Here is a 26,141-nt window from a genome sequence, read left to right as displayed (position 1 = left end):
TTTCTATATATCCTAATTATTGTTAATATGTAATTCATTTTTCCAGGAGTTCTTTGCTTCTACCTTCAATTAAATTGCTAACAGTGATTGTATATTAATTGCCTAAATTATTACATTATTAACTAACTGCATTCTCCAAATTGTAATGTTGGCATGCATTCTCTGTAAAGCTGCTTTGAAACGATATGTATTGTGAAAAGCGCTATACAAATAAATGTGAATTGAATTGAATTGAATTTCCCAAATAATTATTCACTGAAAAACATCTCCTCTGCCATATCAAAACTCAATTGTACTGTCACATATTAAAACATAAAGCCAACATCATGGCAAAGCAACCATAGCAATTAACAATATGAAAAATGAAAATACAATCAGTTTTCTTTAAGTTCACACTGAGTGTTTTGAGTACTTCATTATTGAAAATGCTCCGCTATTGTTTCACAACCAGAAAGTGTCTAAATACTTTTTGCCTTCACTTTAAACAGTATATCTATTGTTTTATAATTGAAAACATTCTATAAATTAAGACCTGGTTTGCATTTGCGCTTTAAAATAAAGGATACTTTGTTGGATATTTTTGGTTAAATAATGCAAAGACATTCGTACATTTTAAGGGTGGCTTAAATGTATTTAAATGTAGCTCCAAATGTATTTAGGACCGGTTTTTTTTTTATGCAGCATGCAAATATACATCAAGCCAATAGATAATCACATGATATCAATGAGTTCTTATAGCTCCCAGACAGAACTCTACCTGTACCAGAACTAAACGCTGTTGTGATCGACACTTGTTTCTGGATGTCCATCAAGAATTGTGAGGTATTGTTTTATTATTTTATCTTTTTTTTTTTAACAATTATTTAAAAAGATCAGCTATATTTAATGTAGACTTAAATTTAAAGCCATGAAAAGTATAGATAGGCGTATTTTGCAATTTTCATTTTATCTGTTAAAATGTAACATTTGTAAAAAAAAAAAAAAAAAAAAAAAAAAAACATTTGATCATAATTCAGCTATAACTCCTGTATAAATACATTCATGTCACCTCTGCACCGCATTAAACCTCTTTGTAACGTTGTGTACTAATGTATTGTTTTATTCTCCTCAGACAATGAAGAAAATGGGAGTTCCTGGCAAAATTATCTTTGTCTTGATACTGCTGTGAGTTAAAAAAAAAAATCATTTTTATTTGCCAAAATTAGGTAAGTTATTGGGGTTTGGATGATTAAGAAAGAAAACTACAACAATGGTAATGTTATTTGATACTTGCACACTGATCACCACACAGGATTAATAAGGAATTTAATTTAAAGATATTTTGGTAACACTTTACATTAAGGTTTATTAGTTAAACATTAATGTATTAACTAACATGAACTAACCATGAGCAATACATTTGTTACTGTATTTAATAATCTTCGTTAACGTTAGTTAATGAAAATACAGTTGTTCATTGTTTGTTCATGTTAGCTCACAGTGCATTAACTAATGTTAACAAGATTTTAATAATGTATCAGTAAATGGTGAAATTAAAATTAACAATTATTAATAAATGCATTTTGTCCTATACCTGTAAGTAATGGAGAGACTGGCACAGAAAATTTCATTGTGCGCCACTGATGTCAGAAATTCTCCTTCTGTCATTCCTTTTTGACTCTTACCTGAAGCCTGTTATTTCCCATTGCATTTGCTCATTTGGCAGACATTTATCCACAGAAACTTTCAGTGCATTCAAGCTATACATTTTGTTGATAAATACACATCCTGTGAATTTAACCCATGACCTTGCTGTTGCTACAGTAGCACCATGTTCTACCAGTTGGGTAGAGCCCACACACACACAACTGATTTGTATGTGAAATCTGATATGAAGAACTTGTGTCAAGTATTGTTGACTTGATATTCTGATTTTGATCCACAGACTGCACAAGAGTATTCAACAAGAGACATTTAATGATCGGGCGACACTCAATGTCCCTGAAAATGAAATTGGTTGGATGAAAAATCTGGATGAAGAAAAGTTAATTTCTGACATCACTATTCCTGGTACCCATGACTCCTTGGCCCTTCATGGAGGACCGGCAGCAGAATGTCAGGCATGGTCACTACAGGACCAGTTAAATGCCGGGATACGATACTTCGACTTGAGGGTGTCTGGCTTTGGATTAAGAATTATGCATGGACCGGTTTCCCAACATACAACCTTTCCTGATGTTTTCAACACAATTAAGACATTTTTATCTAAATATAAAACTGAGACAGTGTTGGTCAGAGTTAAGCCTGTTTTTTTTCTTCTTAAGAACAAAGTTCCAGGTTTAGTTGAAAATGTGATTGAAAATGACATTAGCTGGGTTGCAGATGAAATACCAAAAATTGGTCAAGTAAGAGGAAAGATTGTATTTGTTCAGAAAAACAGCTTTGAGCTGGGTATCCCTCTATTTGAAACCGATGAACATAATGACTATATAGTAACTGATGTTGAAACAAAGATACAAAAGATTATTATGCATCTGACTGAGGCTACAGACGAACATAATAGAGCTGATAAAGTTGTTCTAAACTATTCAAGTGGCACAGGCTGGCCTAAAGTCAGGCTATTAAATACCCCCAAAAGTGTGGCAAGTGAAATCAACCCCTGGCTATATAATTATCTCAATAACGAATCTAAGAATCCCAATCCAAGCCTTGTTTTGGGGTTATAGCCATGGACTTTCCAGGCTTGGATTTGATTAGAAAGATCATTGAATTCAATAAGTAGATGTTTCAGTCTGTAGTTATCAAGACATGAATGCTCTGACTGATTCTTTCTTCAAACCAGAGATATTCATGTTTGTTTATGGTTTTTGTAATCACAAATGATGCTGGTCCTGCATGCTAGACAAGATACTAGTGTACACACACAAAATAATCATACTTAATTTTTTTTTCTCTTGTAATGGAATGGCTTTTTGTCTCTCATTAATTTTGTCCACTCATTACTGAAGTGATGTCACCATCTATTATACCATAATCATCAAGCCTTATTTTTACTTTTTACTTTAAATCTAATTGTATTTTTTTTAGAAAAAAGGGAACTTTTGAGCTGCATTTTGAAATAAATGACTTTAGCATCACCGGCTTTCATGATTTTCTACCGTCTACTGTGTTGAACAGACTAGAGAACTGCCCAGTCTTAGTTTATTTATTTTATTCTTATTATTTATATACTATTATACTTTTTTATTAATATTTGAATTAGCTTTTATTTTAATTTTAGTTTAATGTTTAGTGCTTTTGTCATTTTTTTTAAAAATATGATTTTTACTAATAAGCTTTAATTTATTTTTATTTCAGTTTTAGTTTGTTCAGTTTTAGTTTTTTAGTTAATTTTAGTGCCTCATCTTAAACTTTTTTCAGTTTCAGTTTAAATTTTTGTTTAAAGTTTTAAATCTAATATTTATGTTTTTCATTCACTTCAACTAACAAAAATATTTTAGTTATAGATAACGATAATAACCCTGGAACATCTGTTTTATTTGTTCATATTTCTCATGTTTTTAGGGACATATAAATCAATGAACTTCATCTTTCTTTAACTTAAATTAAGATGGGTGCCAATAAAAATCAAAGGACTACGAGGTTTGCATAATTCCACCACAAGGTGGCTTGTATCACATCCAAGTCGGCTTTTGTCGAAATAAAAGTGTTAAGGCAGAACAGAACCATCAGATAAATATTTGATAATATGTAATCAGGGAAAAAGTTAAGGCTTCCACACAGAAGCTTGAGCTGAAGGGTCCTTAATTCATATAAGACCTTTTTTTGTTTTGTTATTACCGACATTGTGATTATACCATCAGTGTTACTGTAAAAACAAGAGCATTTATGTTTAACAACACTGCCAGGAAAACAGCTCCGCCTTACGACGGAAAAACGAGGTTTTCTGTACTTGACTCGTTCCTTTCGAACTGTTCATTTTAAAGAACCGGTTCACAAAATTGTTTCAGTGATTCGCTTAGGTAATCGTATCATCACATGGTCCATGACATCCCATGTTGCATCAAAACATAAAGTCAGTTTGAACCTAAATATAATTTGTATTCACATTAAACAATGCTACAATTAATGTACATCTATTGGATGAAAGTCTTTTTGTTCTTGTGTTAAAATAAAATGCAACAAACGACTCAACTTATTTGGAAGACTGTCTGGAGGAGACGGTTCTCGGTTCAGGGAGTGACTGTTCTGGGAACCGCTCGAACATTTTCAGTTTGATTCGTGAATGAATCTCTGGCTGTACACTATCGCCCTGCATCCCATTGTGCATACTACCCACTCTACCCGCCCTAAACAGTATTGAATTTTACTAATGTCACATACTAATAGCATGGATAGTATGCACATTGAGACGCAAGCCCAGTTTTGTGAACTGGTTCAGAAGATTCATTTATAATATCCGACTCACCGATTCACCGACATTGCTGTTTTAGACCAGCTTTGCAGAGTTCATTTATGCTGTCGAACTTCTAGTTAAATTTCCCCAAATTTCGACATTTCCCTAAAATCTAGTTCCTGCACTTTGGACTGTTAGTCACAGGGTAAGTCTGAGTTGTTTCTTGAGAGCTCTCTGATTAAAAAGTATAAATTCTGCGTCACGCTGGAAGTAGATGTTCGCACGCAGTTCCAATTCTGGTCTATAAACAAACTACAACCATGTCAATAATCAAATATATTTTAGAATTTGTTTGGGAAGGAGAACCAAAGTGTTCAAAATGTCCTTGACTGTGATTTCTATTAAGATTAGGGCAAGTTGGCACATTTGGATTCAAAAGTCCAGTTAGATTTTTCTTTTTGTCTCTTGCAGGACAAAACTGAATACAGTTTATTAATTGAAAATTTTGTTGGACGAATTGTGGTTACCCGTTCCATTTTTGTTATAACATAATTGTTTTCCTGTTTAAATTTTAAAGGGACAGTTCACCCAAAATTTAAATTTTAATAATTTAGCTACTCACCCTCAAGTTGTTCCAAACCTGTATAAGTTTTTTCTTCCAAAGAAGATATTTTGAAGAATGTCAGTAACCAAACAGTTGATTTGGGTATTGATGGATATATTTTTTCCATACTATGAAGTCAGTGGGGACCATCAACTGTTTGGTTACCCATATTCTTCAGAATATCTTCTTTTGTGTTCAGCAGAAGAAAGAAACTCATGCAGGTTTGGAACAACTTGAGGGTGAGTGAATGTTGACAGAATTTTAATTTTTGGGTGAACTATCCCTTTAAGTAAAACAGATATGTTTTTAAAAAAAGTGTCAACAATAAAAAAAACATTATGACACTTATCCTTAAATGGCCTATTGTGACAACATGCCCTGATATTTCATTATTTGTTAACTCAATTGTATCTTTTTGTCCTGTGCAAGAACCGTGTCAAGACTTTAAGGTGCCTTTTGGGTGAACAAGCTTCATTAGTGTCTCCTCTAACGCTTTATTTGAATTGATGTATTGATACTAAATATGATGTACTAGAATGATAATTTGCTTGTCTTTACACAGGAAGTTTGGTCTCTATCTCCTGTGGGAAGTCCATCACCTCCGTCTTCAGCATGTCTCTGACAGTGTCTCAGGGTGAGGGTTTGACGGTCATCACCGTCTCCTCAAACCCAAAGAGCAAATGGCCCGTACTGTGTCAGATTCTGGCTTCTCTGTGCTGCAGTCCGGTGTGTTTCGTATCTCAGAATTTGAAAGGAAAGCTGACGAACATCCACACAGCTTTTGGGGTGAATTAAACAATATTAAACAATTAAACATCTTTTTAATATTTTCATTTCAAGACTTTTGCATGTAAAGGTGTTTTTAAAATTTTGAGGTGTGCAAACAAAATTGTTTACTTTTTATTCCATAGACTATGCAGATAATAGTTGGAGTCATCAATATTGTGTTTGGGATTTTACTTCAAAGCGTTTGGATATGGAGCATCATTGTAGATAGTGAGGCTGGTTATTGGATCGGTGGTGTGGTAAGAATTATTTTGCTTATTCCTATGTAAATCATGTCGTGTGTAGTAAAGTTAGTAGGTACATTGAAAAAATAAATGACTTTGTAACAAATAATGTTTGAGATGAAAGGAGAAATGCATTTTAAAATGCATGTGTATACTTCTGTTCGATTTGTCATGTGTTTTGAAATGCATTTGATTTAATTAAGAATGTCTAAAATACTTTCCTTACATGCGAGTATACACATCTTTGCAAATTTTCAAACATATTTTTTTAACTCAAAAATACATGCACACATATTTGGTATTTTTCAAATATAAACAATTTTTGAAAGCAATAACTTAATATTTTAAGAAATACAAATGTTTTATTTAATATTTTTTAATACTTAAAGGATTAGTTCACTTTCAAATGAAAATTAGCCCAAGCTTTACTCACCCTCAAGCCATCCTAGGTGTATATGACTTTCTTCTTTCTGATGAACACACTATTTTAATAAATAATACTGACGCATCCAAGCTTTATAATGGCAGTGAACAGGGGTCACAAGTATGAGCTGCTGAAAGTGTCTCCATCCATCATAAACGTGTACTCCACACGGCTTTGGGGGGTTAATAAAGGCCTTCTGAAGCAAAGTGATGTGTAAAAAAAAAAAAAAAAGTTTTAACAAGTTATAAAGTGAAATATACCGCCTTCCGTATTCAATGTATGAAGAAAGTGTAAAACACTTGCAGTTAGAAAATCTTACGCTACGTCCTTCGCCTTCCCTATTCAGCTTACGGAAAAAGTGTAACTGACGCAACACCAATTTACACTTTTTTCATAACTTGAATACAGAAGGCAGTCTAGCGGAAGCTAGATATTTTACTTCATAACTTGTTAAATATAGTTTTTTTTTTTTTTTACACAAACGCATCGCTTCGCATAAGACGGCCTTTATTAAACCCCCGGAGCCGTGTGGAGTATGTTTATGATGGATGGATGCACTTTCAGCAGCTCATACTCGTGGGTCTCGTTCACTGCCATTATAAAGCTCGGATGCATCAGTATATTTATTAAAATATCTCAGAGAGTGTTCATCAGAAAGAAGAAAGTCATATACACCTAGGATGGCTTGAGGGTGAGTAAAGCTTGGGCTAACTTTCATTTGAAAGTGAACTAATCCTTTAAAGGTGCAGTCCGTAAGTTTTACCTCTTTGTCGCCATCTCTGTTTGAAACCTGCAATTGCAGTTATTTGCAGAATTATCGGCACAGCTCCTCGGCGCAGATGAATCTAATGTTTTGAGGTGTATGTGTACTGTTGCCTGTGAGTCACCGCACTGGTGGATACTGTACTTCGGAATCACAGATTGTAGTCTTGGAAGTATGACCAAAATAAGAATTTTCACCAGAAAATGTAATCTGAACAAGTAACAAATCTGCCACTTTTGTTCTGACCATTTTTATTTATTTTTTTATTTAACCTTTATTTGACCAGGAGAGATTGAGATTAAAAACCTCTTTTTCAAGGGAGTGAAATTCTAAACATTTATACAATTATAAACATACAAGAAACATTAAAATAACACAGGTTATGAAAAACAATTGCACATTATTGAGGCAGTCTCTATTGCTTTCAGCTTAGTTTTAAAAGCGTTTAAGGACAAGTGCTCAGTCAGTTTCCAGTCCTTCTGCAACATGTTCCAAGCAAAAGGATCCGAGTGGACAAAGGCTTTCTTCCCCAACTCAGTGCGGGCAAAAGGAACAGAGAGCAGCAACTGATCGTTTGATCGCAGGGAGTAAGAATCAACACTGCCCTGTTTGATTAAAATACAAATGTATGGAGGCATTAATCCAAGCATAGCCTTGAAAATAAAAGTGTACCAATGTCCCTGCCTCCTAGTGGCCAGAGAAGGCCATTCCACTCCTGAATACAAATCACAATGATGCATCATGGCTCTACAGTTAGTAATGAACCTCAGAGAAGCATGATAAACCGTGTCCACCATTTGAAGACATGAAGAAGAAGCATTCATTTAAAAAAGATCACCATAATCTAGCACAGATAAAAAAGTTGCAGTGACAAGGCTCTTTTTTACTTCAAAAGAAAAACACAATTTACTGAGGAAAAAAAAAAGCATTACAATAAATCACGCTACCAATGGTGATTAAAGCTTACCGTTGTGAATCAGGCTAAGGTAAGGAGATAGTTTTGAATACTGGCTGGTTATGTACTTGCTCAAAAATTTATTTTGAATAATTTTTAACCAAAAAAAGTTACGGACTGCAGCTTTAAGTTTTTAATAAGATGTTTTTATTTACACCACCTGAGTCAGTGGCACAAAAGCATCAAAATTAATTTTTATTGTAATTGAAAACATGTTCAAATCATTGTTTAAAAATGCCATTTTCTTTTATTTATGAAGAACTTAGATTCTGGTAATAAATTAAGGTTTGGGTGTTGACCCATAGATCCAGTGGATCACTAAACCTAATTTCTACCTTTCATTTGAATGACTATTTTTGAATGCACAGCACTTTTTATTTGTTTGCCTTCTAGGTCATTGTAGCTGGAATCGTGACTATTCTTGGAGCTAAGTTTCCCAGTCCTTGTCTGGTAAGTGTTTATCAAAGTCATATCATACATTTTATCTGTGTTTTTGGACTGTTCTGGTTTTGAAAAATTCTTTTGAGCATCACCAGTTTATATTGTTTGTGTTTTACAGCTGGTTATTGCAATGATTCTGAACGTCGTCAGCGGTGCAATGGCTATCACAGCTGTTGTGCTGTATTCAGTGGACGTGGCAAAGGGAACTTACTTATACTGCAACAACGAATATTATTCGTCTTACGATAACCCTGCAACTCCTTCCCCTGCAGAGATGAGAAGAATAGAGATCTGCATGCAATACGGACATCTCATTCGGGTAATTACTATATTTATTTATTTATTAAATGGTGTAAGATCAAAATTCCAGTCTTGGGAAAGCTTGTAATTTGACAAGCTACTAATTAATTTAATCTTTTGAAAAAGTAATTAGCTGTACTTAAAGTGAGATAATATATTAAAAAAAATTAAAATAAAAAAAAAAAAAAATATATATATATATATATATATATATATATACATAGGATTATATTTACAATTCAGAGCAATATTACTCTGGGTTGTTGAATGAATTATTATTGAATTAATTATATTTCAAATTGGATTAGAGCTGGTGTTTTGACTGTATTTCTTATAGACCTTATTGACTATTTCTTTCCTCAAGTGACACTGATCTTTACCCACCTCTAGATGATCGTCAGAGGACTAGATATCATGATGATAGTGTTGTCGGTCCTTCAGCTCTGTGTGACGATCAGTTTCTGTGTTTTGACTGGGAAAGCTTTGTGCAAGAAGGATGAAGATGCAAAGGTACTGTATCATCACCACAATCACATCAAACAATCAGTCAAATCCACTGTGATCATGACAGATTCTGAGAGCTGCTCTGTGTGTTCATGTTTGTTTGTGCTTTTGTAGGATCCAGAACTTTACAAGCCGCTCCTGGAAGACGTCACTGCCGTTCCTGCATGATAGAGAGAGAACATACAAAGCAACAAATATAAACAGTATATACACCGCCTCTCAGTATAGTACTGAGATGATTTAAAGCAGATTATACCTTGATACATGTTTATTCTTCTAAAGTGTTTTCCTTAAACATTTGGTTACTTCTAGAAAATAAGGGGTACTTTTTGAAATAAATGACATAAGAACTTTGGCATCACCCCTTTTTATATATATATTTGTTCCTTTTTGTATTAAGTTTAAGATAATTACAAGTTTACATTTGTCACCTTTCAAAACTGACCTTAGATGGTGCAGGTTTTCATCCCAATCTGATGTTTAAGACAAATGGTTCTGTCCTAAGTACACAGTTCAACTTTTCTTTGAAAATCTACCTTGAGAGTATTGAGTCTGAATGTGGTGAAAAAATAGTGTCTCAATCATTTCTCATTTTTGAGGATATCAAAATGCAATCCCTTTTGCTTATGCAAAGATACAAAACATTCAGAACAGCAATGACTTGATCTGAATTATCTCTCTGTATCTATTTGCACGATTCCACCAGCAGGTGGTGTTAATACGCTGAAGTGTTATGCAAATCATTTCCATTAAGAGATGGTACATAGCTGTGCCAAGGCTACTATAAAGAACCTCAAGCTAAATGTTATCAAAGGTAAGAAGACCTTTCACCATGAACACTTGCCCCATAAGCGCTCGAAACCCAAAATATCGAAATTGAAAAGCTATTTCACCACATATAAAAGATCTATTTTATGGTGTGTAAATGTAAGCATTCCTTCATGGCTGGGCTTACATTTGACTTTATTTGCTACCACTTTTGACATTGACAAGATTAATATGCCAAAAGCAAATCAGTTCTTGTAAGTTTGATTTTATAATCTCAGCGTCTACTTATCATGAGCACCTTATTCTATATAGCACCAAAAAATAAATGGGACACATTTGTTTTTGCTACAATAATTGTCTGTCCTTTCTATAATCTCAATGCCTACTTTTCATTAGCACCTTATTCTATATAGCACCAAAAAATAAATTGACACGTTTTTTTTTTTTGCTATAATAATTGTCTGACTGTCCTTCTTATTACGAGACTTGTTACTAAATAAAGACAAAAAAGAATATTGAACTGAGTTGCATTATTTTTGTGAGAAGACTGTGAAATAATGTAAGAGGCATGAAAACATAACTTTGCTTCCTCTCGTTTACATTTTTTTCTGTCACTGGGATGTCAGATGTCTTGACCAGGAATAAACAAAGGTATCAAGGAAGCTGTTTTTAGATTTCCTACCACAGTTATGTCTGTGGATTACAGTGGTGCTGAATCACTGGCTGCCACTTTTGTTCCTTGCAGAAGATTCACTAATTAAAAGCAGCTGAAATCATCAGCAAGAGTCAGAGCTTCAGAATTGAGTGATTTCATATGCATACAAATGCCCAGTTTTGTCATGAAACTCTAGATGGCGCTGGCTGATGGGTCTCTAATGCAAACTGATAATATTCACAGCATTAACTACTTGGCTCTAGCTGATTGGTTCATGTTGCAGTGAGCATGCTGCCCAACATTTAAATGGCTGGTTATCTTACTATAGCAGTTTGCAGCACGCTTTCCTCTGAAACCCTCCACCTGTATAGATCTGCTATGGCTAATTTATATATATGCTATTTGTGCAGCAGTAAAGTTTTGTCTTAAATACGCACAGCAGCGTATCAGCGCATGTATTGGCAGTAGTAATTCCTGTACTTTCTCTAATAATAATCTACAACAGCAATAATAAACAGCAGCAGAGTAGCAGATCTATTCTGCCAAGACCAAATACATGAATATTTTTATATCCATTACCATGCTAAAAATCTTCAGAGAGTTGTCATGATAGAAATGCATTTCTTCTTGCTGTGACATGGTTTCCATGTTCAGTTCATTTACAGCTGTCTGATGCTTCTACATTTCTTGATGATTTAGATCGTCTGTGTGCTCTGTGATCTTGTTATTTATAATCCAGATGGATTTTAAGCTGTTGAAGGCTTGAATCCAGAAACTATTTGTTTTTCTTTGCTTATTTTATAGGCCATTTTCCTTTCGGTTAATCAGAATCAGCTTCTGTCATTGGTGCCAAACATCAGTACTTGGAAAGACAGCAATTATAGACAAAGGTTTTAAAAGTTTCAAAGGTACGAGAATGTTCGGGTAATATAATATAAATTTGATCAATAAGTATGAATTTGCCAAGTTTACATATTGCACTTTTTAAATTGCCTAATGAGGGAAAAAAATGTTTTATATATATATATGTTTTGGTGCCCAGCGGCCTATTACTTGTCTCTATATTTTCACAACTATTAAAATTTCTGTTAGGAATGACATGAGAATGTGTAAATAATGCCCGCATTTTCATTTTATGTGAACTGTGGTTTTAAGAATGTGTTGGATGGATAAGTTATACTTTGGGCCTACTGACTTTGAAATTGATATTCCAGTGTAAAATTAATGAAGACCACTGACATTTTTCAATTAAATGCCAAATCTTATTGCTTATTTTCAAGCACATGCTATATCACCTCTTGATTTTGGTCACTTCCTGATCTTCTGAACAAGAGCCACAGGTTCCTCTCAAGAAAGCCTAGTTTATTCTCTATGTAGACATTTATCCTTTCTATATTCAGTTTATTAGACCAGGAAGAACCTCAGCATCTTGAGGATTTTCTACATCTGCATCCAATCCTGTTGTGTGAGCTTGTGTGCTATTGGAGCCACTCACCTAATAACATCTTTTTCAGGGTGAAATTGGTCCAAAATGAAATTATTTCAATGGAGACTGCATTAAGTAAGAACTAAGGTAACATTGAGACGATAAATGGCTGCACAATGTATTTTTGCATCTCACGCGAAACCGTCCTGATGCACGTGATGTTTTTCTGCGTTCCTGAGGTCACCTGATGGGGCCGGACTCAATGTGAGGCACTGTGGCCAAATCATATTCATGGAAAAGTCATTTTGGTCTGATTAAAAGAATCTCTTAAGCTATTTACTAGGAGACTAAGTTCATGCTCTTCCCGAGGTTGAGCAGAGCAGACGCTTTCTTTGTGATTGGTTGGGCACATTTCTAGAGGAGAGAACTCTGCTAATAGGTAAATTTTTATTTAAAAATGACAGATTCCATATTACCTCACTTACTTGATTAAAATAAAATCCAAACATAATTTTTTATACTGATGCCGTTCTTTTGCTAGAGGTCATATTGAGGCCCCTTGCCAATGGAGCTAAACAGTATGACTGTTTGGAATTGCAGTAAAGCCTGAAAACAAGCAAGTCACCCTTACTAAGCCTCCATAATGATGCAAGACTGCACAGAAATAAACCAGTGAGCCGAAAGTCCCTCTGAGATCCCACATACCCTTTAGCTGAGAAGTGAAAGCAATTTGAAGAAAAAAATGAAATGTAAAAAAAATTAGATGTCACATATTTTTAACCATGAGGAACAGTACTCAAATTCATTTTAAACAAACAGAGAGATGTAAAAAACTGCAACTCTGTCCTAAAACCTTCTGAGCTACCTATGTAGACAGCATTTTAAGGCATCATACACTGTAACTAAAAAACTGTAAATTTTACAATAAAATACTGGCAGCAGGGTTGACAGCAAGTTCTTTATCTTGATAAAAATCTTTCAAAAACTGGTCAAAATTTAAAATATAACTTTCACATATACGTTATCAGACACTATGTGAAGTCTTTAAAACATTAAATATTTTTTATTGGCCAATTCATAACTTAAGTATTAGTCAATAAAACTCTTAAATGTCACAAATTTTTCACCACGAGGAACAATACAAAAATTAATTTTAGATAAACACTGTACAAAACTGTAGGTCTGTTATAACAACTTCTGAGCTACTAATGTAGGCAGTAGGCAGCATTTTAAGGCATCATACATGTCTTCACAGAACAAAAGGTATAATTTTTGCCAGATTTTAAGGCAGCATCACATGTATTTTTCACAACGAAGGAAACCCCATGCACATGAGCTCACTCAACGTTGTACAAGGTAAGAGAAATATAAAGTTGATTATAAGTATTTACATTCCATTCGGTACGAAAAAGTACAAAGTCATTAGTTTAATCCTATTAAAATGGACTATTTTGCCCGATTTTTGTGTGTGGGCTACGTATTTTTATGCTTACCACCAGAGAATATCGTCGATAGCTTAGCAGCATGCTAATGTTAAATTCTACTGATCAGTTGTGAGTCGAGTACAGAGAACGCTATTTGTGTGCTGCATGGAGTTGCTGCCTATCTAGAGTGTTCCAGATCTGTCACTTATGAGGTTTAATGGCTGTTTGGATGCTCACTTAGAAGATAGTTGTTCACTAAAATTATGCCTAACATATTAGTAAACATTCTTTTTAATTATTATTATTATTTTATTTTTATTTTGTCAAATAAAGTGCACTATAGAATGAGAATATCCCTGTCTAAATTATGTATAGCACTTATTTCTGACAAGCAATTGCAAGTGTTTGTTGGTGTGTCTTCAGTTGCACTTTATTTCCTCTCCAAACCACCATCAGTTGGTTGGTGAAGGAAATGTACTGTATTTATTGATTTTGAAAGTGTCTTCATAGCTTTTGTCTGTGGTACTTGGCTGTCAAGTTAAATTCAATTAAATTCACATTTATTTGTATAGTACTTTTCACAATATCGTTTCAAAGCAGCTTTACAGAAAATGTATGTCAACATTTCAATTTAGAGTAATCTGTTGTCAAAGGTGACTGTGTCCGAATTATGTAATTTCAGAAATGTACATACACAAATCACGCAGTTAGCTAACCATGTATTAATTTATTATTTTAAGGTAGAAACAATGAGCTCATGGAAGTAATGAATACATGTTAACACAATGATTATAGCAAAATTTGGAATGATGCATGTTGATCCAGAGTTTGCATCATCTGAATTCCTCGCAGGGGTTGGGGTCATCTCTTCACAGGTGTTGAGGCATCTGAAGTCTTCATAAGAGGCTGAATCCAAACTGGAGCTGATGTACTCTCTAGTCACCTCGGGATGGGCATCCCGAGATAAAACAGAAAAGCAAAGCAAATGGAGAATAATTAGCGTAGCTGCTGTTCATAACATTAAGCAAAGATAGTCATGTGCATTTGATCTGATATGAGTACAAGGATATGAGATGCATTATGTGAACGCTTGGCTAAAGAGATGCTAGATTTAAACTGGGTGTGTGAGTCTGAGCCCCGAACATTATCAGGAAGGCTATTCCAGAGTTTAGGAGCCAAATGTGAAAATGCTCTCCCTCCTTTAGTGGACTTAGATATCCTAGGTACAACCAGAAGTCCAGTTTTGTGATCTTAAAGAGCGTGATGGATTGTAGGGCGATAGAAGATTGGTTAAATACACAGGAGCTAAACCATTTAGGGCCTTATAGGTCAGTAGCAGAACTTTATAATTGATACGGAACTTAATAGGTAACCAGTGTAGATGTTACAAAGGTAGCGCAAAAGCGCCACCTAGTGGCCATTAGTAGATGTGCTGGAAGTGATTGCGTACGAGAAATATGTATGACAAAAACAGCTGCGCCACGGGAAGTCTGTTCCAGAAGTCGCGATGCAGTGTTTGGGTTAATTATTAATAATTGTGTGCGTCCATTTGAGAAAACCACACACCCAACATGCTCATGATTATAATGTAAACCTACCATCTCCATCTCCATAAGCTGAGTGGCAACTACTGCATCCAAATCTGCACCTGTATTGTAAAAATGTGGCAACGTTGCTTTCTAATGTATGTCTGTGCTGCTGAAGAAAGTTCAGTAAACTGTTCAAACTGATTCCTGCCTCCTGTCCTGCGTCCTGACCGAAGCTCCAGGGTGAGAACTATAACCTCCTAAGCACCTGTGGTCCTTTCTCTCAAACAGTAGAGATGATAAAATTGGTTTTATATGATCATATTTTCTTGACCTAGTAAGAACTCTAGCATCTGCATTTTGGACTAATTGTAGCTTGTTTATTGAGGATGCAGGACAACCAGCTAGTAATGCATTACAGTAATCTAGTCTAGAGGTAATGAATGCATGAACTAACTTTTCTGCATCAGAAACAGATAAAATGTTCTGTAGCTTAGCAATGTTTCTGAGGTGGTAGAAGGCTGTTTTTGTAACATATGAATTTTCAAAGGACAAGTTGCTGTCTAATATAACACCTAGGTCTTTAACTGTAGAGGATGAAGTAACAGTACATCTTTCTAAATGCAAATTGTAGTCTAAAAGAGATTCTGTGAACAGGTTTCTGGTCCAATAAGTAGTACCTCAGTCTTATCTGAATTTAATAGAAGAAAATCATCGGCATAGAAGTGGAAATTTTTTCCATGTTTTCTCATAATATAAAATAGCAGAGGGCCTAACACAGATCCTTGCTGCACTCCATAATTTACTGATCTTCGATTTTTTCCCCATTTAAATATACAAAATTGTAACGGTCTGATAGGTATGATCAAAACCACCTTAGTGCCTGTCCCTGAATACCAGTGTAATATTGTAGTCGATCCAAGAGTATTTTATGATCTATAGTGTCGAACGCAGCACTGAGATCAAGTAACACTAGTATTGAGATACAGCCTTGGTCAGAAGCTAGAAGTAAGAAATTTGTAATTTTAACAAGCGCAGTTTCTGTGCTGTGATGAGGCCTGAATCCTGACTGAAATTTTTCATAAAAATCATTTTTTTGCAAGAAGGAGTATAATTGGGCCAACACAACTTTTTCTAATATTTTAGACATAAATGGAAGATTTGAAATGGGTCTGTAATTTGCTAATACATTTATATCTAATTGTGGTTTCTTAATGAGAGGCTTAATAACTGCCAGCTTGAATGGTTAATAATATTGAGAAGAAGCTCTCCTGCAACAGGTAACAACTCTTTCAGCAGTTTAGTGGGTATTGGATCTAATAAATATGTTGTTGGTTTAGATGCTGTGATAAGTTTATTTAGCTCTTCCTGTCCTATAGTTGTAAAGCACTGCAACTGTTCTTGAGGGGTGATAAGTGAGGCTGAATCATAAAACACTGTCAAAGGTTGTACATTTACAATTGTATTTCTGATGCTTTCGATTTTCTCAGTGAAGAAATTACTACTAAAAGTCATTACTACTAATGGAATATTTTGTTCCACTGATGTCTGTTTACTTGTTAATCTAGCCACTGTACTAAACAAGAACCTTAGATTGTTTTGGTTATTTTCTATGAGTTTGTGGAGATGCTTGGACTTGGCTGCTTTTAGAGCCTTTTTATAACGGGAAGTGCTGTCTTTCCACGCATTCTAAAGACCTCTAAACGAGTTTGTCTCCATTTTTGCTCTAGATTACGCGTTTCGCTCTTGATAGCATGGGTAATACTGTTGTACCTTTTTTAATCTGATGGGTGTAACAGTTTCTAATGTACTAGAGAAAATAGTGCCCTCATTTCCTCAAGTTCATTTGTGTGTTTGGGTACACTGAGCAGCTGAGACAGATCAGGCAGGTTATTTGTGAATCTGTCTATAGTTGTCGGGAGAATTGTTCTACCTAGTCGATAACACGGTTCAATATGCCAAATATCAGCAGTATGCAGTATGCACATTACAAGGTAGTGATCAGTGACATCATCACTTTGCAGTAGAATTTCTATATCAGTATGATTGGATCCATGTGATATAATTAAATCTAGTCTATGATTAAAACGTTGAGTGGGTCTAGTGACATTTTGCTTGACCCCAAAGGAATTTAGTAAATCTATAAGCGCATCATTTGTATTGTCTACATGAATGTTAAAATCTCCAACAGTCAGTGCTTTATTTATGTTGACCAGTAGGTCTGAGAGAAAAATAAGCAAACTGTTTTAGGAAAACAACATAAGGCCCTGGAGGTCTATAAACAGTAGCCAAAGCAAGAGATAGTAGCGACTTTTTATTTATATCTGAGAGTGTAAAGGTTAGCACGAGAATTTCAAATGAATTAAACCTGTAGTTTGTTTTCTAAGTAACGTTAAGAATCTCTCTATAGATAGTTGCAACACCGCCGCTACGACCAATCAGACGGGGCTCATGCTTATAACATTAGCCTGGTGGAGTAGACTCATCAAGACCAAAATAATCATTTGGTTTAAGCCAGGTTTCAGTAAGGCAAATTACATCAAAACTATTATCTGTGATCATTTCATTTACAATAATTGCCTTAGGTGTTGGTGATCTAATGTTTAGGAGCCCTAGCTTTAGAAATTGTTTTTGTTCAGAAATTTTGAGATTTTCTGCTTTAATCACGGTCAGATTTTTTCTAGATCCAATAGATTTATTGTTTGACCTCACTATTCGGGGAATAGACACAGTTTCAATAGACTGTACTACACTCACATTTCTATCAATTAAGTAGGTACACGGACTGTGATTTGAGATTTGACTTACTAGTCATACAGTTCGTAGCATCTTGAAGATGTTGTCCGACAAAAGATCCGCTCCGATTCTGCTGGGCTGCAGGCCAGAAAAATCAGCAAACTATTTTAGTAAATCAACATAAGGCCCTGGAGGTCTATATATGGTAGCCAAAACAAGAGATAGTAGGGACTTTTTTCTTATATCTGAAAGTGTAACATTTAGCACAAGCACTTCAAATGAATTAAACCCATGTTCTGTTTTCTGAGTAACATTAAAGGCAGGAACACACCAAGCCGACAGTCGGCCAACTAAGTTTTCTCAGTGTGTTCTGCACCGTCAGCTGAAGTTGGTCCTCGTCAGCTTTTTTTTCGGCCGATTGGACATGTTGAATCGGCGTCGGAGCTCGTCGGTCTGTCGGGCCATCTGATCATTTTGATTGGCTGTTCAGCTACTGCCACCTGCTGGTATGGAAAGGCATTTCATCTTATGCATGCGCAGAATAGACGTGCTACTTGGCCGTCGACTGTCGAGCGTCGGTTTGGTGTGTCAGGGCAACTTTGGACCCAGACACTGCCGACGTGAGTCAACCCCGCAGTCTGCTTTCATCGCCACTATTTCGTCGGCGTCGGCTTGGTGTGTTCCTGCCTTAAGAATGTCTCTATAGATAGTTGCAACACCGCCGCCATGTCCAATCAGACAGGGCTTGTGCTTATAACATTAGCCTGGTAGACTAGACTCATTAAAACCAAAATAATCATTTGGTTTAAGCCAGGTTTCAGTAAGGCAAATTACATCAAAACAATTATCTGTGATCATTTCATTTACAATAGCCGCCTTAGGTGTTAGCGATCAAATGTTTAGGAGCCAAAGCTTTAGAAATGGTTGTTGTTCAGAAATTTTGAGATTTTTCTAGATCCTATAGATAAATTGTTTGACCTCACTATTCGGGGAATAAACAGTTTCAATAGACTATACTACACTCACATTTCTATCAATTAAGTGGGTAGAACAAAGACTGTGATTTGAGGTTTGACTAGCTAGTCATACGGTGCGTAGCATCTTGGAGATGTTGTCCGACAGAAGATCTGCATCGATTCTGCTGGGGTGCAGGCCATCAGCACGGAAGAGCCTAGGCCACTTCCAGAAAAGATTTCAATTATTTACAAAGAGCAGCTTCTGTTCATTAGACCATGACATTAACCATTCATTTAAAGCAAATAATCTACTGAACCTTTCATGTCCTCGTCGGTACATTGGAAGCGGTCCGGACACGATGATCCTCGTCGCGGGTGATGTGCTCCGTACTGTCTCGATCAGGCTCCTGAAATCCTGCCTCAGAATCTCCATCTGCCACAGCCTGATGTCGTTCACCCCTGCGTGCAGCACTACAGCTCCGATGCTCTCGTCACCATTCAGGATCGCGGGTACCTGCGCAGCAACATCGAGAACACAGGCACCAGGAAAGCAGTGAATGTGCACCTTACCTTTAGCTGAGGTAGCATGGACGTGACAGACGATAGAGTCTCAGATGACCACAGCGCCGCGTTCTGTCTCACGAAAAGGGGAGAAGCGAGTTTGGGTGGAGATCTTTTTTAAAAAGAAATATAGGCAATTAGGAATCAACTGGACTGACTCTAGTTTGGCAACTCAAACAGTGCGGCAGCATCAAACAGGAAGTGACGATGAAGTGTGGTTTTGCTGGGCTGTGACGTAAACTAAAGGCTGTTGGCTATAATATTACTGACACAAGATGCTCCATCTGGTACAGAATTTACTCTCTCCAGATGTGACGAGATGACAAGGAGATGTAGTGAAACACCACAGATGTCTTCCTCCGTGACCAGTGATGAAGTAGTTTTGCCGAGGTCTTCTGAGCGAGGAGACGTCAACAATTCAGTGTGCATAGTAGCTAGTACTTTGGCTAGATTAGCATAATTATTGCCTTGATTGAAGCTCTACTTCAGTTTCTAATTTTAAAGTGTGAATTTGTTAAATATGTTCATGCTTATGCTTTGCCATGATTTGCTTCACAATTATTAATTTATTATGTATTTTATAACATTTTATAACACTCATCTATAAGCAGAGTTGGCATTTTTGTTTTCTATTCTAGGTTTGTTTTTGACCACTGCCATAGGGTGGGACAAATCCTGAGATAATAATAGATCCGTTTGTGGCTCCTCTGCATAATTACAGGGTTTGATGGGTGTTTCACAGTAAATCTATTTCTACACCCAGTGAAACATGAAGTTGAAAGCAGGACGTACAACATCACAACTGTCCAGCAAAGACTAATTTGTTGTCTAAAAGACGATTCCCACAATACAAAAAAATTGAAGTATTAATCATAATTTGTCCCATGTATAACAACTGATACAATTGAACTGGACTGGCATTTTATAAAGGAAATATCAATGCTTGCAAGAGAGCAAAAGAATAGTGCTGACATTTTCAGTAAGCTTGCATTTCAGCCTTAGCTCTGTGTAAATTAAATGCCACATTGTTTCACATCATCAGTCAGCTGCACACGAGAATCACTGAGAGTCACTGTACAGTGTAAAGATTGCTATAAATAGTTCAGTATATGCAAGGAAGACGATACCAGTCACTGTTCAGTATGCATATATGCAAAAGTCATGATCATTCTATTGGATAAATTTTAACTGCTTGACATATCAGTGTATGGGAGGCTTTCAAACTTATCAAATATTTAAATGGATGTGTGTAAAACAATAATAGCACATCAAAGGCTTATATAATCCACAAAACATTTCCTGGTGTTTAGTTCAGAAAAAACCTTGAGCATAATGTTTGAGTAACATCAGTATAGTGCGGCCTTCCAAAGACTGTAAGAAGTGCAGAACAGATGTATGTATGGAAATGTTTTCACTATCTGTGAGAGCTCACGTTATCAGATTTCATCAGAAACAGTGTGTAACAGAATCTTTGAAGTGTCCAAATCCAATAATGTGGTGGTGGGGGGATTCTGTATCTCTACCATGAAAGCTTGAACAGTGAGGATGTTAAACACAAAGACACAAATACAAAAAAATGTTAGACTGATTGATGGATTGTTTATTAAACAATATCAGAAGAAAAATGTAGGTTGTATACTACATCATGTCAGCAATAAGTGTGCTCTCAACCAGATGCAGACTTTGTTTTTTTTTTTGATTGTTGCAGATACCAAAGTAAACACGACCCATTTTACTTTGATAGTTTCATTTGGAATCATCCAACAATGAAGTAAATGTATAACATTTTGATTTCATGTCATTTGACATTTTATTTGACTACAGGAATGTTATTGCTGTTCTACACTAAAATGAAGAAGCTGAGATTATTTATCATTCAAACATACACTACCATTCAAAAGTTTTTTTGCAAGAAGTCTCTTATGCTCACCAATGCCTCATTTATTTGATCAACATACAGTAATATTGTGAAATATGATTACAATTTAAAATAACTGTTTTTTTTTTACTTGAATAGATTTTAAAAAAAATTTATTTCCTGTGAAGGCAAAGCTGAATTAGTGTCACGTGATCCTTCAGAAATCATTCTAATATGCTGATTTGGTGCTTAAGATTTTTCTTATTATTATCAATGTTGAAAACAGTTGTGCTTTTTAAACTTTTTTTTTTTTGTGGATTCTTTGATGAATTGAAATTTCAAATTAACACCATTTATTTAAAAATAGAAATCTTTTTTAACATTATAAAAGTCTTTGTAAGAGTGTGGTTCACTTTGCAACTTATAGCCAAGATTATATGTATGTATGTATGTGTATATATATATATAGATTTAGCAATCAGAAGTTCTGTACATTTAAATCTAAAAAGTACTGATTATTTCAGAAAAACAAAACAAATTTTCAGTTTTTTCTATGCTTTGCTTACTGCTTATGTTAGCCCACATTTTTGTTCTTTATTTTATTTCATTTATTTTGCTATTCATTCATTATTTCCAGTGTTATTGCTTTGTTTGTGCTCCTTGCTTTGTACATTGTTAAAAACTTACAATAAAATATTTTAAAAGAAAACAAAAAATCTAGATAATATCTAGATACCTAGAAGTGTTTTTGTCAAAGATGTAAAGCTATAAACGAGGTGAACTTTGTCAAAACTAGTAATTAGTTCATCCTCAAAGTGTTCATAACTTTTAAACACATTTGTGCAAACATTTTGCATACAATCAGGGAATGTGGACGGTCTGTTGGCATGCCATCTGAGATTACTCTACTTGTGTCACCAGCCTAAATGATAGGCTACCATCACCCAGTATACACTAATAAGGGAGTAAAAACACAAATTTGGTATTTAAAACAAATTCGATATATTAAAAGTGTTCATTTGTAACTTTAAAACAAGCATAGATAAAAGCAATACTAGGAAAAAAAGATGAAAAAAAAGCATAGAGTACATTTTGGTCATTAAAGTCATAACCTTAGAGAGGTTAAACACTCTAATTATGGTAGTTTAATGGAATATCATGGTGTGAACATATCATACAACATCTGTTTAGCTGTCAATAATAGTATTTCTAATTCCCTGCCTTGTTTAAGCCGAATGAAGAAAGACATAAAAGTTCTTGAACTCTTCAAAGTAGTGCAGCTCATCAGAGAAGCTGCTGGAGAAGCCCAAATCTTTGCATGAGGTCTTGACTGTGTGGACCACACAGAGAGGGATTGTGTCAAAAAGCAGTTCAGCCATCGGCGTCATCGTGATCTTCTTCTGCTCCATGACCAGGCTCTGTATCCTGGCTTTATCGACGGGTTCAGGTGAGGCGCTGTAGGAGACCACAACATTTAGCTTGTCATCCGACGAAGGCACCAGAAAGCGACTCTTTCCCGTCAAACCCTGGAAGTCTTTCTTGTTGGTGAACAGCCCTGTGGGCGAGTTAAAGATGCGGACTGACCAGCACACCCAGTCGTATTTCTTTTTCAGGTGCTCCACCAGCATGTCGGCCAGTTGCTGGTTGCTTTTGTCGCTTTGGTCTCTCACTATGCGTTTGGAGTCCAGCTCTGCCTGCGCCGGAAAGCTGTTGATGCAGTCTTCAATCACGACGTTCATTTTAGACTGGACCACTTGCATTTTCTCGCTCCAATCTTGAAGCAACTTCTCTTCATCGTCATCGCCTTTCAATGCCGCCTGTCCCAGCAAGGCGATCAAACCGATGCAGAACAATTTCTTAAGCATAGCGCAGAACTCCTCCACCGCTCTGCGGCTCTTTTGCTCGTAATTCAGAGTGATTTCCAGAACAGACTCTCCTGAGAAGTTATCTCCTGTTACGGCATTATACAGAGTGTGCAAGTTTTTGTCACCCCCTGTCCTGTTGAAGTGTTCCAGGAATGTTTTCTTACGGACCTCTCTGAATTTGGGTTTCGCATTCAGGACGTCCATGAATTTGCGGAATTGGTTGGTTAGATTCTCCTCCACTGAGAAGTAGGTGGCATCTACCCCGCTCTTCTTGATCTCCTGGTTTATCTGCTGGACCTCTTCAGAAACGACTTCCAGGCGCTCTCGCACCTTCTGGAACTGCTCCTTCATGTATTCAGCCTCTTTGCTTTCCACGTTATCCAGCGCCAGCTTGACAATCGGAGCTGCGATGGAGAACACAGGGAACAGATCTCCAGCGATGCTGGCCAACACTTCTGCACCCTGCTCAAACATTTCCATCGCGGTCTCGACAACATCCTTCTTCTGTGCAACAAGTTTCTGCAGCTGCTCGGCCATCTTTCAGTTTCAATTGCAAAATGTCTCTGTGTAAAATTAGATTAGTTCATAATTAGAAATAAGACCATTTAATTTTAGTATGTTATAGTTTAAGCTAACTTATTTGCTTGTGCAATCTAATAAATTTGATGCTTCATGTCCATATTGTGGGTGATTTACTACAAAAATACCTGCACATACCACACCTATACTTAAAGGAGGCTTATTACCAAATGTTACCCATGCAGTGAACCATCAAAAAAAGTTTTAAAACAATTGTGAAGTGGAGGACAATATGCAAAAAAAATGCAACTTTACATAATAAAGCATGATGGATTTTTACAGAAATAAAATCTTTTTTATCTTAAATTTCAAACCCATTTAAACACTTCACTGTAGTATTTAAAGTTTGAATATGACAACGGTGTATAAAGTATAGTTATGATTTTGTGTTCTAAATGTACACTGCCATTCAAAAGTTTGGGGTCAGTAAGATTTTTTTTTAATCACAGGAATAATTTACATTTTAAAATTTATTCAAATAGAAAACAGTTATTTTAAATTGTAATAATATTACAATATTAAAGGGTTATTTCACACAAAAATGAAAATTCTGTCATCATTTATTCACCCTTGTGTTGTTTCTAACCCGTAAGACTTTTGTTTATCTTCGAAACACAAATGAAGATCTATTAATGAAATCTGAGAGCGTTCTGTCCTTCCATTGACAGCCTACACAACTACCATTTTCAAGGCCCAGAAAGGTAATAAAGACATCATTAAAGTAATCCATGTGACTCCAGTGGTTTAACCTCAATTTTAAGAAGCGATGCGAGCACTTTGTTAGCGGAAAAAACATAATTTACTACAACTTTATTTACAAAATATTAATCTCCAACACACATTCATGTAACACAACATGCATGCATTGTGTTGTGGTGTTCTCGCGAATGCGCATTGGAGATTAATATTTTGGAAATAAAGTGGTAAATTATTTTTTTGCACAAACAAAGCACTCACTTCGCTTCATAAAATGGAGGGTAAACCACTGGAGTGACATGGATTATTTTATGTAATTTACTACCTTTCTGGGGCTTGAAAGTGGTAGTTGCGTAGCTGTCAATATAGGGACAGAAAGCTCTCAGATTTCATCAAAAAGATCTTCATTTATGTTCCAAAGATGAACTAAAGTCTTACAGGTTTTGAAAGACATGAAGGTGAGTAATTAATGGGTGAACTAACCCTTTAATGTTTTTAGTGTGTTTTTGATTAAATAAATGCAGCCTTGGTGAGCATAAGAGACTCTTCCATACACATAAAAAAAATCATTCCCAAACTTTTGAAAGGAAGTGTAATTTTGAATAAAACAATCGCTTTTCAAAAGAAATTATTTCATATCACATTTGTGCATTCTCAGCAATACAACAGAATTGTGCAGGTCTACATATTCTCAGTTTTGTCACAATGACAGCAGCCATTACACACAACATGAATCACATAAATGTCATTCATTTGTATTCATTTGCTCACATCATTTTTGAAAATAAATGTAAAGATTAAATTTGCATTTGCTATTTAATGGTTTCTGTTAAACACCACATTTTATTTTGCACTTAATTTGCACAGACAGACAAAACACACTATTTTCTCATTTGAAAGACTAAGCTGTGCACATGCTATCCAGTTTGCACAATTTTATACATGCAAACCTTTAGTAAATAAGGGACTTTGTCTCCTGAGACTGTTATATGTAAAGAAACTTACATGTGTCAGTCTTCGTTTCCTCTCAACCTATGAGTGGTCAGTGTGAATCAGGGTGGGCTTGCTCTAAAAAAGATAAAGGAAATGAGAAATGTGTTATACAAACCATTAAAACAGCAACAATACCTCAACAATACACACCAGGTGTATGTACACATGCTAAAAGAGGCTCGCTTGTTCTGACAACCACACCTACACTTACATAAAAAGACATGGGCCTGAATCATTCATTCAATTCAAACATGCACTAAAAGAATCGGCAAATAATGTAAGAACACTTAGTCACACAGTATGTAATATGCAACAATAGAGGACAACCATTTCAATTGGAAACAGTTCAAGTGGATTTCCCCTTTTCCAAATGTTAATGATGCAACACTCTTTTTGTTTAAGTGTTTAAGTACTGTGTTAGGTCATATTATAACTTCCTGCAAGGTCATATGCAATACCAGTCCAAAGTTTGCACCTACTTGACTGACTTAAAGGGTTAGTTCACCCAAAAATGAAAATAATGTCATTTATTACTCACCCTCATGCTGTTCCACACCCGTAAGACCTTCGTTCATCTTCGGAACGCAAATTAAGATATTTTTGTTGAAATCCGATGGCTCAGTGAGGCCTACATAGCCAGCAATGACATTTCAATGACAGCGTGTCGAATCAGCGGTTCGGAGCGCCAGAGTCACGTGATTTCAGCAGTTTGGCGGTTTGAC

General features: G+C 35.7%; 2 protein-coding genes and 1 long non-coding RNA gene across 5 annotated transcripts in view; 2 read left to right on the top strand and 1 right to left on the bottom strand.

Annotated features, from left to right (window-relative positions):
* Positions 1-984: 984 nt before the first annotated feature.
* LOC127496729 (1-phosphatidylinositol phosphodiesterase-like) lies at positions 985-2,705 on the top strand. The gene is made up of 2 exons (XM_051864448.1): positions 985-1,164; positions 1,925-2,705. The coding sequence occupies exons 1-2, from the start codon at positions 1,115-1,117 to the stop codon at positions 2,703-2,705; spliced, it is 831 nt and encodes a 276-aa protein (XP_051720408.1). The 5' UTR covers positions 985-1,114.
* A 10,562-nt stretch (positions 2,706-13,267) lies between these two features.
* Positions 13,268-21,329, top strand: LOC127496885 (uncharacterized). Its single transcript, XR_007925385.1, has 2 exons — positions 13,268-17,448; positions 18,106-21,329. It is a non-coding gene; the product is annotated as an uncharacterized LOC127496885 (long non-coding RNA).
* Positions 21,008-26,141, bottom strand: part of rpz5 (rapunzel 5) — an 11,468-nt gene continuing 6,334 nt past the window's right edge. For all 3 annotated transcript variants that reach the window (XM_051864780.1, XM_051864779.1, XM_051864781.1), the window contains exons 2-3: positions 25,432-25,494; positions 21,008-23,714 (exon numbers count right to left, since the gene is read on the bottom strand). In XM_051864780.1, coding sequence (XP_051720740.1) covers positions 22,513-23,688 — 1,176 coding nt within the window. In that variant the 5' untranslated portion in view covers positions 23,689-23,714; positions 25,432-25,494 and the 3' untranslated portion in view covers positions 21,008-22,512. The remainder of the gene's footprint in view (positions 23,715-25,431; positions 25,495-26,141) is intronic.

This window comes from Ctenopharyngodon idella, chromosome 16 (genome assembly GCF_019924925.1).
Source record: "Ctenopharyngodon idella isolate HZGC_01 chromosome 16, HZGC01, whole genome shotgun sequence".
Taxonomy (NCBI): domain Eukaryota; kingdom Metazoa; phylum Chordata; class Actinopteri; order Cypriniformes; family Xenocyprididae; genus Ctenopharyngodon; species Ctenopharyngodon idella.
Note: the sequence above shows the minus strand (reverse complement) of the source record. Positions and strands in the feature narration are given on the sequence as shown.